This window comes from Nelumbo lutea, chromosome 1 (genome assembly GCF_056320005.1).
Source record: "Nelumbo lutea isolate HS-2025 chromosome 1, American lotus-T2T, whole genome shotgun sequence".
Lineage (NCBI taxonomy): Eukaryota > Viridiplantae > Streptophyta > Magnoliopsida > Proteales > Nelumbonaceae > Nelumbo > Nelumbo lutea.
This window is the reverse complement of record NC_142684.1, coordinates 115,928,983-115,942,631: the sequence shown is the minus strand read 5'-3', so window position 1 is coordinate 115,942,631 and position 13,649 is coordinate 115,928,983. Positions and strand designations below refer to the sequence as shown.

Sequence of the window (13,649 nt, the reverse complement as noted above, 5' to 3'; positions counted from 1 at the left end):
AACCACTTAAAAAAAAAACAAACGGTGCCAATACCTTGGATCACCGGTTCACGTGAATCGCGTAACACTATCCCATTCGGATGACTTGCCGGAAACGGTTTGTTTGTGTGTAGGAGGTTCTCAACAGCTCAACAGATTTTTCAAGCTCCCCGTCTTTCGCTCGTGCCTCGTGGCCGTGGACCCAACCAAACCACGTAGAGACAATCTCATCTTAAAAAAAAAAAAAAAAAAGAAAAGACAATCTCGTCTTTTCCCCAATGACGAAATCTTTCTATATATACGTAACGAATTATTTTCTTTATCGCGAGATACGATAAATTGAAATAGTTAGGAAGCATAATTCCCTTGGAATATGATATATATTACTTATATTTTCTTTGGAAAAGAAGAATATTGGGTATTTGGTTTTAACGCAAAATATTGTATACTATTTCCAATTTTCAATCTCCTAATAAAATACTCTCTCCTCCTCCTTAAAAGCTTCCTTCGCCTTGGGACCTATATAAACAAGTCCCAACGCCTCTCCTTTGTTCATGCAGTTCAAACAAATACATCCTCGAAAACTGGAGCTCCAAACAGGAAACCCATTCCACCTCTCCCTCTTCTGTTTCTGTATATAGATTTTTTTTTCTTTTTGGTTCTGTTCTTCTGTAAATCAATGGCGTTGAGAAAAACCCTAGTTCACCGTCTTTTCAATGTAACCAAAATCTCCTCCCCAAATCTAATATTAACACACTCCCCTGTCTCTTCTCAGTCGTTTGAAAACATTGTCCCCACAAATCCCGCCACCCCAACCTTCCGACGCGACTTCCTCACCTCAACGGATTCCGGCGAGAATGGCTTCTTCCGGAGATTCCTTCATAAGAGACCGCTAGTTCAACCAGCAATGTCGTCAGAGCTTCGTTCTCTGCCAATCGGAGATAAGTTAATGGAGAAGCTGAGAGGAATGGGCGTAAACAAAGACCGTCTTCGATTAGACGGTTTGATTCCTCCAGTGACGCAGACGGATTCTAGGGATGGGATTTCGGTCGAAGACGCGCGTAAATTGCTTAGGCTATCGCAGTTGGAAATGTTAAAGTCGAAACTGAGACAGATCCCAAAGAGTTCTATTCCATATTCGGAATTTGTTCAGATCTGTTTGGAAGGTTGCTCCAATTCCGATCAAGGTGTGGAGTTTGCGAAGATGTTGGATCAATCAGGAACCGTTATTGTTCTAGGTGACTGCGTCTTCCTCCGGCCAGAAGAGGTGAATTTTCTTTTTCTTTACTTTTCTTCTTTATTTTTCTTCTTTATTTTCTCTTTTAGGTTAATATTCTTTTACAGGATTGAGTTCCATCTGTTCATGAACCTCTAGACCAGAAACCTCAGCAACACGTAATTTTTTTCTTTTTCTTTTTCAGATTTTCTTTTTCTTCTTTGAGATTAAGTCTGATATTTCTTTTATTATTTTTTATGTCTTCTTTTCAACAGGAAACCTCAAGTCGCCAGATCTAGAAAAACGTGTACAAAGGTTACATGTTTGATACCTAATTTTAACCTTAGGTGAAAAGACCATAAAAGCCTTACACCTCTTTTAGCAGGATTAACACAGTGAATAAATCCTGGTTGCCTCTAACAAGTTTTGTCCAGAGAGATACGTGGATGCCTCGTCTGCTATTGGCTGGCTCAAGTTCTTCCCTGTCTTCCAACTAAATAAATACCTTAAAAAATAAATTTTATTTCTTTTTTTTCTCTCGGAAAATGGAGAACTTTAAATTTTCAATAAAGGAATGCCCAATGCATGAATGCATGCTCTAGTTTCCCACCGCCGAGTGCCGAGTTGGTCACTCGGCGAGAAAAACAAAAGAATTTACCCACCAAAAAAAAACCAGAAGGCTGCCTCGCATCAATGATAGACCCTGTTTGGTTTGGGTTTGGACCTTTTCCATGTAACTTTATTTGGGAGCCGATAAAAAATCGGTCTGATGACCAAAAGTAATTCATTTGGTGGAGTTACCCAAAGTTTAGATTTTTTTCCACATTTTTTATTACAGGTGACAAAAGCGATCGAGAGCATAATTCCTCTGTCGATGGTTGACCAGAACGACCCAAGAAGAAAAGAGCTCGAACGAATGGAGAAGGAGAAAATGAAGATCGATGAAAAAGCAGAGGCGCAGGTTCGGAGAGAGCTGTGGGCTGGGCTGGGCTTTCTCATAGTCCAGACAGCGGGGTTCATGAGGCTTACTTTCTGGGAGCTATCTTGGGACGTGATGGAGCCCATTTGCTTCTATGTCACGTCGATCTATTGTATGGCGGGCTATGCATTCTTCCTTAGGACATCAAGAGATCCTTCCTTCGAAGGATTCTATGCGAGCCGTTTCAGTGCGAAGCAGAAGCGGCTTATGGAGAGAAAGAATTTCGATATGGAAAGATTTAAGAAGCTCAGGAGACTGTGCTATCCTTCCTCATCCTTCTCTTCAGAGCCGGTTTCATCGTTTGACAGTTCTGGAAGAACGTTATTGGGTGTCTTCCATCATTCATCATAATAATATATTTTGAAAGAAAGAAGAGATGCTATAAAAGAAAAGAAATTTTGTTTACTTTTTTTTAATAGACTTGGCAAATTTTGGGTTATTAGCCCATCGCTCATCCATCCTAATCATGTCTTACTATTGAATGCATAACATTGCTTAATCTGGGACTATTAAAAGATCCCATGGAAGATTAACTTAATTTTGGGGTTACCAAGAGGATAAAAATTTTGCTTTCACAGGGTGGCATGATTTAGGACACCAAATATGAGAATTGAGACCAGAACAGGGGAAGAGCACCGAACGCCTGATCATTTGGTTAAAAGTGGATCCTGACACTCAAATCACTTCAAATGAAGTGTGGAAGTGCAGGGGGAAACACAATGGACGGTTTAGCATCCTTATGGATCATAAACTTGGAGGATGCGGGGATGCGGCAAGAAAGGACCCTGCTGGAACTAAAGACAAAAGTAAGATTGATGGGATGCCTTTTGACCACCTGATATACGCTCACTGTCGGTAGCTTTTTGAAGCTTTTATAAATTTGTTGTTTCCACCACTCAAATAAACAAATTTCAGAAAAAAAAAAGAAAAAAAAATAAACAAAGAGAAGAAAGGAAGGAAGAGTATAATCTAAACCCTCTGATTTAATTTTAAATTCTTAACATAAGTCACATCCAGCTTAATCTCCTCAAACACACACAAAAAAGCGAGGAGGCAGGCATGTATAATTGCCAAATATTTTGATCTGATAACAATATCGATGTCTGACACTTTTCTGTTTCTAGCAGATCTGGATTGCAGATACACAAGAAAATGAAAGTTATATACTGCAACCTGGAAGAATCGAATTTAGGGCTGCAAGATCGGAATTTGATCTTTTGATTTCAGATAAGGATGCCCTCCCAAGCCGATATAGAACATCATTTGATTCGATATATAAAAAAAAATATATATATATATATATATATATAAGTGGAAATGCAAAGTTTTGGATTAAAATTAGTTTTTATTTTATTGTTTGAAAAAGGGTATAAAAGTTATTTTATTATAATTTTAATGTCAATTCTAATTATTACTTAAATGTTCATATTTGTCTATTTAGTGCATCTTTGATTGTAAAGGTTGAAAATGTAACTTCAATTATTACTTTTCATCTTATTTAATTCCCTCTCATTAAGTCTTATAATTTAAAGTATTAACTCCAATTTTCTCTTATTAAAACATATATCAAATTATTTCTCACTAATAAATGATACTAATTAGATTTATGCCAATATTTTTAACAATATAAACCCATATGTTTTAAAACTAACTTAATAACCAATCCATTCTTTATCAAAGTAGTATCTAAGAAATTCAACCATCCGAGTAAAATTGATCAACCTATATAGTCATGGTAATAAAATTTTTAAAATATAAGTAAATATAACAAACAAAATATAGAAAAAAAATTAGATACATTTATGATATTTTATTATGAAATTAATGAATAAGTGTAATAAACAAGAATATTTTTTATTAATAATGAAAATTAAATACATAACTTAGAATTAAGCAAAAATGAAATTATTTTACTATTTGGCAAAGATCAATAATTCAACTTTTAGGTCAAATTTGTAAGTGTTTAATGTCATAAATAAATAAATAAATCAATAAAAATTAATAAAATAAAAAAATAAAAAATGAAAAAAATGAACGAATTTTGCAAAACAAAAAAGCATTTAGGCACATGTACAATATCATATAATTATCATACTAAAGAAGAAATAAGTGTAACATATCAAAGTTATTTTTTACACATGGAAATACAAAAATAATTATATAAAAAAATTGAACACACCTTTAATTCTATATTTACACTACTATTAAAAATATGAATAAGAAGATTGTTAAACATTCTTTTAACTAAAATACTCAATTTTGAATTAAGTCTCTATTTAATTGTGGTGTTTAAATTGTAAATTGAACTATTACTTAGAGGTGTCAATTGAATTGGATTTGGTCTAATCGAATACCGTAAATATTTTGGACCTGTTCAATTTAATGTTTAGACTATCCAATCTACTCAAATTTGTTTTAATTTAGATTTGTTTCAACCCAAACCTAGTCCATTGGCACCTATATTCTTATATTATATCAATGGACCAGATATTGACTTAACCCAACCCAATCCAATATGAATTTATTACAAATGAACTCGGTCCAATCCAATCTAATAAATATTTTGGACCGGATTGGTCCAATCCAATATGTCTTATTGGTCCGTCTAATCAAAATAGATTTTGAATTGGATAGGGTTCAGTCCAAAACCAGTCCATTGACACCCTTACTACTATTTTTTCATTATTTGGGTGACACCTTAGCTGGCCAAAGCTATCACGTGATCTACCTCGTGGCTAGTAACTTTGGACTACGTTAGCATGTGCCATCATAACCGCTGAAGAGGCCTCATGAGGAAGCAGAGTCTTGCACGGACAAAGAGACGCAGCCCGCCAAGGAGAGTAGGACCTCCTAAGAACCTCGGTGGTGACCTTATCCCGACAACCCCACGAATCTCATCCAACTACAACATGGATGTTTGGTCCATATAAAGGCATCTACACCTCAAGGTAAGCTTATTGAGATCTAGCACACATTACTCTCCTCGGCTTGGACCAATTGTCTACTTGCTGAGCCTAGTTGATCTCTCTCTCTCTCTCTCTCTATTACTAACTTGAGCGTCGAAGTGCCTACCTAGGGATAAATTCCTCAGGCCCTTGATTCTCTTTATGCTTGTAGACTACGGTGCACAACCTCGTCCTTCCACCTCAACCTCGTCCAATTGGCAGGACTATCTATTGTGTGTTCAGCTTGACACCTTGGATCAAACAATATCATTCACCTCATTCAATTATCTCTATTTAAATGTTACATTTCTTTGATAAATAAATAAAAAATAAGATACACCAAAAAGATAAAATATTACAAAAAAAAAAGAATCCAACTAAGTAGGTAGGCCTATCAATGATATGTAAAGCTCCAAACTTGATCCAATGATATTTGGATGGGGTTTTTTATATAATCAGATTTGGATTTTGCAATCTGCAATCTATTAATAATCAAAATATAAAAATAAAAAATAAAAAATAAAAATACATATTAATATAATTTTTTGATACATTATTACTATCATTATCATCATATAGAATTGGTACCTGCAAAGCATGTGCATACTTACTACTATAGTTAAAAGTTTATATAATATTATAGTAAAGTTGGTCTTATTGTTGTAACTCTTAGCTAGAGATGCTTTTAAAGTGTTCTAGATTGGTTAGTTAGGTTCATTTCCCTTTTTCCCAGAATCTAGAAGTTTGAGGGGTGTGTGCATTTTCATGAATTGGTGAATAGACACAATCTAATTAGCTTTCCAGAAAAAAAGAGAAAAAAAAAAACTAAATTATCATATGTTCAAATTTAGGCAATAAAAAGCAAGGTGCCAACTAGCTAGTTGGTAAGTTCTTTAGCTGATTGTAGTGAAGACTTGGGGTCGAATCAGCCTGTTATGGGTTGGAAGACGCCCATGAAGCAAAAAAAAAAGTATACTTGTGATAAATTGAGATTCACAAGTAACATTACGTTGTTAAAGTCTTTAATGTTAAGTACACCTTGTGAAGCACTTAAGCATGAATCAATTTAAAAGAGAAAAAGACTTACTACATACCATGAGTTCATAAATTGACTTAAACATACCCTGAGTTTTTTAAATAAAATTAAATATTCTTTATGACCTTAAAAGGACTTTTCACCCTTCATCAGTCTCCAAATTAAATATTCTACACCCCCCCCCCCTATTCTCATTAAACTTGAAACAACATCTCATAAAGGACCTTCTTGAACCAATGCAGCTGGTTCTTAGTTGGGTAGGAAGAATAGAAGAAGATGAACAGTAAGGCCATCTTTTCAAAGGGCAAAATAGTAATTTTAAAATGTTAAAAGAAGTTATATAAAACGGGAGAACAAATGAGGGTATGCTTAAGAGTTAAGTCCAATGAGATCATGTCATAAGATATATATAAATCTATTTGAAAAAATTAGGATATGCTTAAGTCTTTCACCCAAGTTAAAGTAAATAGTGTGTGAGATGATTTTTAATGTGATTGACTTTTTTTTTTTTTTTGCTAAGCACTTTAATTAGACTTTCAAGTGTCACACAAACAAATTTCAATTTATTTTGATCATTAAATATAAAATTTCTATTTTTTTAATTCATTGTATTAATAATATAATATTTTGATTTTTTTAGTTTAATTTATTAATAACATATAATATGTGAATATAAAATCAATGAAATTTGGATATATCTGGTTGAATTCAATGTGTTTACAGGTCTAGAAGAGTTGCAATGGGCACATGGATGGATTACAAACAAAATCACGCACACCGGGCTGGGCAATTAATCTATCACGAGTGAATACACTAGTGTGCCATATACAAGGTATCCACGTGTGACCCACATCTTATGAATACGCAACACTGCAATACTGATGTATTATTGCCCAGCCCGGTGTGCATGATTGTCTCCAGCAAATTCAGACTCTGCTAAAGGATTGCAATTTGCATGCAGCAAGGGCACAATTCAAGATATGAGAATGGAGCTAACCAGATCCGCCATTTAACCAAATTTATTATTTTATTATAATTGGGTTTACTGTTAAGAGTTTCCGAGTCCAACGCCTACCTATAACCTATCCCATTCTCACCATGTATGAATGAGGATTAACATCCTCTTTGATACCACATCAGGAATTAATTAATTAATGTTAGGTGGTAACGCGGCGGAGCGATGGCGCGGATTATGATTAGTTAACAAACAAATGATGAGAACTTAGCGTTTGGTCCGTTTCTTACTTAAAATCTTTAGTTTCTTCTAGTCAGACTCAGACCAATCCTCATCCTCATCCAGTCATTCACAGTCATCCTCAGCTTTCTTGTGGGGATGGATATATATGAACAACACTGCTGCTTGCCTCGTGAAGCCTATTCAATCCATATTTATTATATTTATATATAATAGATGTGAATGAGATGTTCTATCTTTTTTTTTTTTTCAATCTAATAATAAACTATTAACGAAAAGTCCAAAACTGGATATCTTAATTGGAACAGAGCATATCTCGAGGAAGGAGGGGAGCGATTTCGTATCACTATTGATTACTTATTAGTATGCGATCGCTTCTTTTCTAATTTCCATGTTTGGAGGCTAATGTGTGAGGCGAAGCAAAGACAAAGATAATCAGCCGGTGACCGTTAAATGGGTCGTCGTCGTCGTCATTCTAATATTATTTTGTGTTGAACTGACTTTTTTTTTTTTTTTCGAAAATGTGTTGAACTGACTCATCAAAACACAGAGATCAGAGAGTCAGTATTATGAACATTCCAATTTGGGTGTCCGACTGAAATCGTCTTCAATGAATAAATGTGGTAGTTGTGGACTTGTAGATGACTAGACCAACCAACCAGCTGCCCGAGTTATCCTGCCCAGGGCTTTACTGGGTTAGGTGTAACCTGCTCAGTTTATTTCTGGGTCAGGTTTGATTTACGGGGTCAGGTCTGCTCACTTTATTTCGGGTTGTTCTCTGGTGGAGTCTGGTGTGGTGTGGGCAACCACAAAAGATAACAAGATATGTTACTCTAAAGAGCAATCAACATTCAACCTTTTTGGGTTGGGTGCGTTATTGGGGAGGGAGCTACTGCTACCTAGTAAAGCCCCATACCCTTGTCTTCCACAAGAAAACATTTGTCCAGAAACAAATATGCACGTTAGCCATTTCCAGAGTTATTTTTTTTTTATTAAAAGCATGGTTTTAGAAAACGATCCGGAAATGGAATGGTTCTGGCCATTGATTTTTAGGTCGATGGTCCGACCATTCTATTTAAATGGATGGCCCATTCTGATAAATAAAATTGAAAAATAAAAAAAGCAGTTGATTGAAAATAGGGCAAAAACAAATGTGCCTTTCTTTCTGGTAGAAAATGGAGAGCTTTTCTCCTTTTTCCTACCATGGCCAACAGACATTTTGTTTTTGTATCTCTGTCTTGTATTAACTCTTGGTTTGTGTTATAATGAATAATAAATAATTAGAATGGATCCATGACATTGACATCCAAGTGGACAAGTGCTACTATAGAAAATGTCACAGCATTTTGACAGAAGAAAGAAAAAAAAAAAGAAAAAGAAAAAGCAAAATGGAATAAGTCCATTTATCAACAAAACAATGATGGTCTTGTACGGGTTTTAATTTTTTTGAAAAGAGAAAGAAGTGTATTACACACAACGGGGGTAGTATGTCTCCAAAAATATGCAAAACAAATAAGAAGGGAAGGGGGATGAGAGTTGATACAAAAATCTAGGAAAGGGGTAGAAGAAGAAAGAGCTTCATGAACAAGCCAATATGTTGCCTAGTTAGCTTCTTTGAAAATATGCTCATACCGAAGACCTCTCTTGAACATAACTCTCTTCCTCAAGCAGCAAGAGATGCTACCCTTCAAATTCCAAGGAACTTCCACCTTTTTGTTGAGGCACGAGATGATCAATAATGAATCACCCTTGATTATAATAGGATGTTCCCTATAATTTATTGCTTGAGTATGTGCTTTCCATACAGTCCATGCTTCCCGCTTGGTTGATGGTACATGTGCCAAGTTTATATGCTTTAACTGCTAGCATACGATCAAGATAATCATGAACAATACTAGTCACAAAACATTTTCCATCATTATTAGGAGAGACATCAAAATTTATTTTAATAGCACCAAATTTTAAATCAGTCCAAAAAATTGATTTCCACACTTTGCCTATACTTTGTACCGGTTTCATTGTTATGAATCGTCCATCTTTTTCCCAAACCAATATCATCCTCATCTTTTCTTATTATGCAAATTGAGAAAAGATGAGATGAGATACCAAGTAAAGAAGATGAGTTTACTCGATTGAAGTAACAACTGGAATCGATCATGTTTAAGTTTGAACTTTGAACTGCAGTGGAAGCCTACCCAAAGAAGCAAAGCCACTCAGTTATAATTGCGGGCTACAAACCTATTAATTAAGCACGGGTTATGAGGAGGCACGCAATTAATTAAAAACTTTGAGATTTGAGACAATGTGTTAGGTCCAACCGAAAATAAAAGAAAATAAATGTAAACAAGATAACACGCTGTAGACGCGGGACGAATTTACTTAATTATATGCTCTAGCTCCTGCTTTTGCCTTTGACAATTATGATTTCTGGGAAAAGATGACAAGCATCAGCTCCAACTGAACACCCGATGCAGACCACATATTCGTTTTAGGTTGTCTTAATTAATTTCCTTCTGTTTTTTATTCCCTTTCGGTTTCCATCTACTAGAGGTTGGGCATTACTATGAGATCTGTCATCTATTCAAAGTATCTGGCTGATCGAATCAATTATAATGATTTTGTCTTAAATTAATAATTGATAAATAATAATAAATAAGATAATATTAATTAAAATATTTAATTTATTATTATATAAATAATTTAATAATTTTCTATCTTTTTTATTAAGATTATATTATCAAAATTTAAATTTTAAGTTATATAAACAAATATAAATTTCAGTATAATGAGGTCTAAACCTAATAGAGTCTATTACATTAATCAGGACAGTTAATAATCTATAATTTTGTCCTAATTAATAATTGGTTGGAAACTAATTCTACCTAAATCCGACCAGTTGACAGCCCTAAATAAACTATGGAACCTTAGAATGAAGGCTCCTCATGGCCTCAAATTAATTAATGGTCCACTCCCGCTCCCTCATATGGATATGGAGTGGAATAATATTATCCTCTTGTACTTTTTCTTGTCAACCATATTTTCAGTGCTTGGAGCAGCATATACGCGAATCAAAATCCCGAATGGTCCCTCTTTAACTTGGAGCCCCCCACATATATGAAGGTATGTCTTTAACACACGTACTTTCTAACCATTTCAATATTACCAAATTTCATCACTTTGTCGAATAATTGGATCATGCCTCAAGCTTGCTTCAACATTGAAGCTTTTGCTATTAACAATTGACACTTTACAAGTACCACCACATCACTTCCACATGCAATGTTTTTTTCCTCTTCTGTAATTCTTATTTTATTTTAATGGGTAAAATACAAAATCCTTTCCTGAAGTTTCTGACAATCATAAAAATCTTCCTTATAATTTCATTTTAGCAAAATCTTTCCCTCTATTTTAATAAAATTGACAAATATTTCCCTTCAGTCAATGAACAAAACAAAAAACGCTAAAGAGATGATCATTTTTTTAAAATACCTATTTTACCCTTTCTCGAATCCTATTCATCTTCTTCTCCCTTCAAACTCAAAAGCAAGAGGGAGCGACGGCACCAGTATGGCGGTCCAGACTAGGACATGAGAAAAAGCAATGCATTTCCAATGAAAACAGAACAGATTATTTGTAATGGGCGGTATTGCATTTTATTTTCTGACAATCATAAACTATTCTCTATCGTTAGCAGCAGAGGGCTTTGCAAAGCCTAGCCAACGGCCTACCATGGACAGTTGGCTTTCTGGGCATTGAGAATAACTTCTCAGTTCCAAGGTTGTACCTTTACACGGCGAAACCAGCATTACCGTGCATTTTAGTACAACCTTACTAGTTTTTGCTACTATGCACCAAACAGACAGAGAGAGACAATCAGACAACAAGGAGAGAAAGAGAAGGAACTTACTGTAACTGAAGTCGGCAAGGCTGCCACAAGGGACGGACGTAATCGTAGATGACGAGTTTCTCCTCAGAACCCTCGTATGCACACCGGATAGGGATGGCGCAATTTAGCTATAAGCTTGACCTGATTCTCGAAATCTTTTTATCTCTCTATACCACTCTCACCGATCCTTCACACCGCCAGCGTCGTCTCGTCCTCCAGCACGGCCTTGTATGCTATGCTTGAACTAGTCGCTCCCAATGTATAGGCTTATGCTTTCAGCAGAGTCTCCAGCTCCAACTCCGTTTCTCCTCTACAGTTACAAGAGACCCTCCCTTCTGTTCTTGCTGCTTTTTCTGTTGCTCTTCACCCACCTTTTCCTCTTCATCTTCATCACTATCAGTGCTCGTCGTCTCGGACGTCTCTTAACCATCGTCATTTTTCTTTCCCAGGCACCAGCACGCCGGCCCTTTCAGTTCTGTTGATGACAAATGCCAGATATCTTTCCCGTCCATTTCGTCTTTCTTCTCTGCGCATCCTATACTACTGACCACCTTCTTCCTTCTCTTCCTTATTTGGTAAACATAACAGATTATCATAGCTAGAACTTCGATACCAGCCAAATCCCCAAAGATGATGCCTGCAATTGTTCCTGGTCTGAGACCCCTCTGCCTTTGCTGTTGAGTCCCATTCATCGTTCTAGATGACCCAGTTACATGTGTCGAGTCTATGGTGTTCGGAATAGATGCAAATGCAGGAGGAGAAGTAATTTCAGAGACATTGGGTGGAGCAGAAAGAACGGAAGTCATGACAAACAGGTTCTTCAGTGGCTTCCCGCATAGATCTTGGTTGCCAGCGAACGATTCCGTTTTTTTATTGAGAAAAACTACGTTTTCTGGGATTTCTCCTGTGAGATTATTGAACGAGAGGTCAAGCGTGACATTCCCCGGCATTTGCTTCCCAAATTCCGGTGGAATTCTTCCGACGAGCCTATTGTACGAGAGATTCAAGTAACGGAGGCTGACTCCAGCGAATTCTGGCGGCAACGACCCGTTAATCAGATTGGAAGACAGATCTAAAACTTGAACGGCTTCGAACACACTTGGAACACCGCCAGAGAAGTAATTGTTGCTCAAGGAAACGATAGTAAGATTTTGAAGAGCAGTGAGGTTCTGAGGACTCTTTCCCACCAAGGCATTAGCAGAAAGGTTAAGAAACTCAAGTTTCTTCAGCCCTTCGATTGTCTCTAGTAATGCGCTTGAAATTACGTTGTTGGAAAGAACGGGGGGAATTTCTACTGACTAGAAGAAGAAGAAGAAAATGAGAGAAAGGGAGAGAGAGAGAGAGGAAGGGAGTGGCTGAAAGGGGGTGCCGCCGTCGCTGCTTTGCTTCTGGGTTCAAACGAGGATGGGGATGAATAGTGCCTTATTGATTTATGTTGAGGGAGAGAGGGGCAATAGGAAAGAGAGATTGAGAGGGAGAGAATGGCGGAAAGGGAGAGGTTTCGCATGAAGCACCGCCACTGCTAAGAGTTGCAGTGGTGGTGGTAAAAAATAGGGGCGATGGAAGGAGACAATGCCAGAAGAAGAGAACAAGAAGAACAAGAAGAACAGAAAAGAACAAGCCGAAGAAGATGAGAGAAGAGGAAGAGATCGGATTTAGAGGGGTGCCGCCGTTGCTTCTGCTTTTGGGTTCGAACGGAGAAGAAGATGAACAATGTTTGAAAAAGGGCAAAATAGGTATTTTGAAAAAATATAATCTCTTTTAACGTTTTTCATCTGGTCATTGACGGAAGGGATGTATTTATTAATTTTATCAAAAATAGAGAAGAGAATTTTACTAAAACCAAATTATAGGAAAGGTTTTTATGATTATCAGAAATTTCAGGGAAGATTTTTATATTTCACCCTATTTTAATTACCAAAAAAATGAAGATATCAGCACAGGAATTATAGTGAAAAGTATTTCTGCCCATTTTCAACAGATACGTTTTAGATGCCCTGAAGATTGGCCGGATGAGGCCTTTTTCCATGAGCTTTTGGAATATCGAACTAAACAGCACGATCAGGGGTCGAGCCTTCCCGTCCTTCAATTGGTTTTTTGGCTTTCCCAAAGTAAAAGGAAGAACAAAGATGCCCATTGAAGAAGCACTCCCAAATGGTTGGATTGGAACCCTTAAATTGAGGGGACTGAGAAGTGAAAATCATGTCCTCATGCACACTCAAGCACCCGGGTTGAAGATTTTCCACTGCACCAGACCCAGCTTCAGTTCAAAATTTGACAATTCAACCCGACCCTCCCTCCGCTATTGAATTTAGACCTCTCTAACCAGAAAATTAGAGTTAGGGTTTCATATTTAACTATATGAGTGTGAGGATAACCCGACCCAATCCAATCCAAGGATTAGGTTGGGTTA

General features: G+C 36.4%; 1 protein-coding gene and 1 pseudogene across 1 annotated transcript; one reads left to right on the top strand and one right to left on the bottom strand.

Annotated features, from left to right (window-relative positions):
• The first annotated feature begins 435 nt into the window (after nucleotides 1-435).
• Nucleotides 436-2,616, top strand: LOC148876966 (calcium uniporter protein 3, mitochondrial-like). Its single transcript, XM_088979326.1, has 2 exons — nucleotides 436-1,246; nucleotides 2,034-2,616. The coding sequence occupies exons 1-2, from the start codon at nucleotides 659-661 to the stop codon at nucleotides 2,523-2,525; spliced, it is 1,080 nt and encodes a 359-aa protein (XP_088835452.1). The 5' UTR covers nucleotides 436-658; the 3' UTR covers nucleotides 2,526-2,616.
• A 6,602-nt stretch (nucleotides 2,617-9,218) lies between these two features.
• LOC148876965 (putative LRR receptor-like serine/threonine-protein kinase At4g37250) lies at nucleotides 9,219-13,373 on the bottom strand (annotated as a pseudogene).
• Nucleotides 13,374-13,649: the final 276 nt, after the last annotated feature.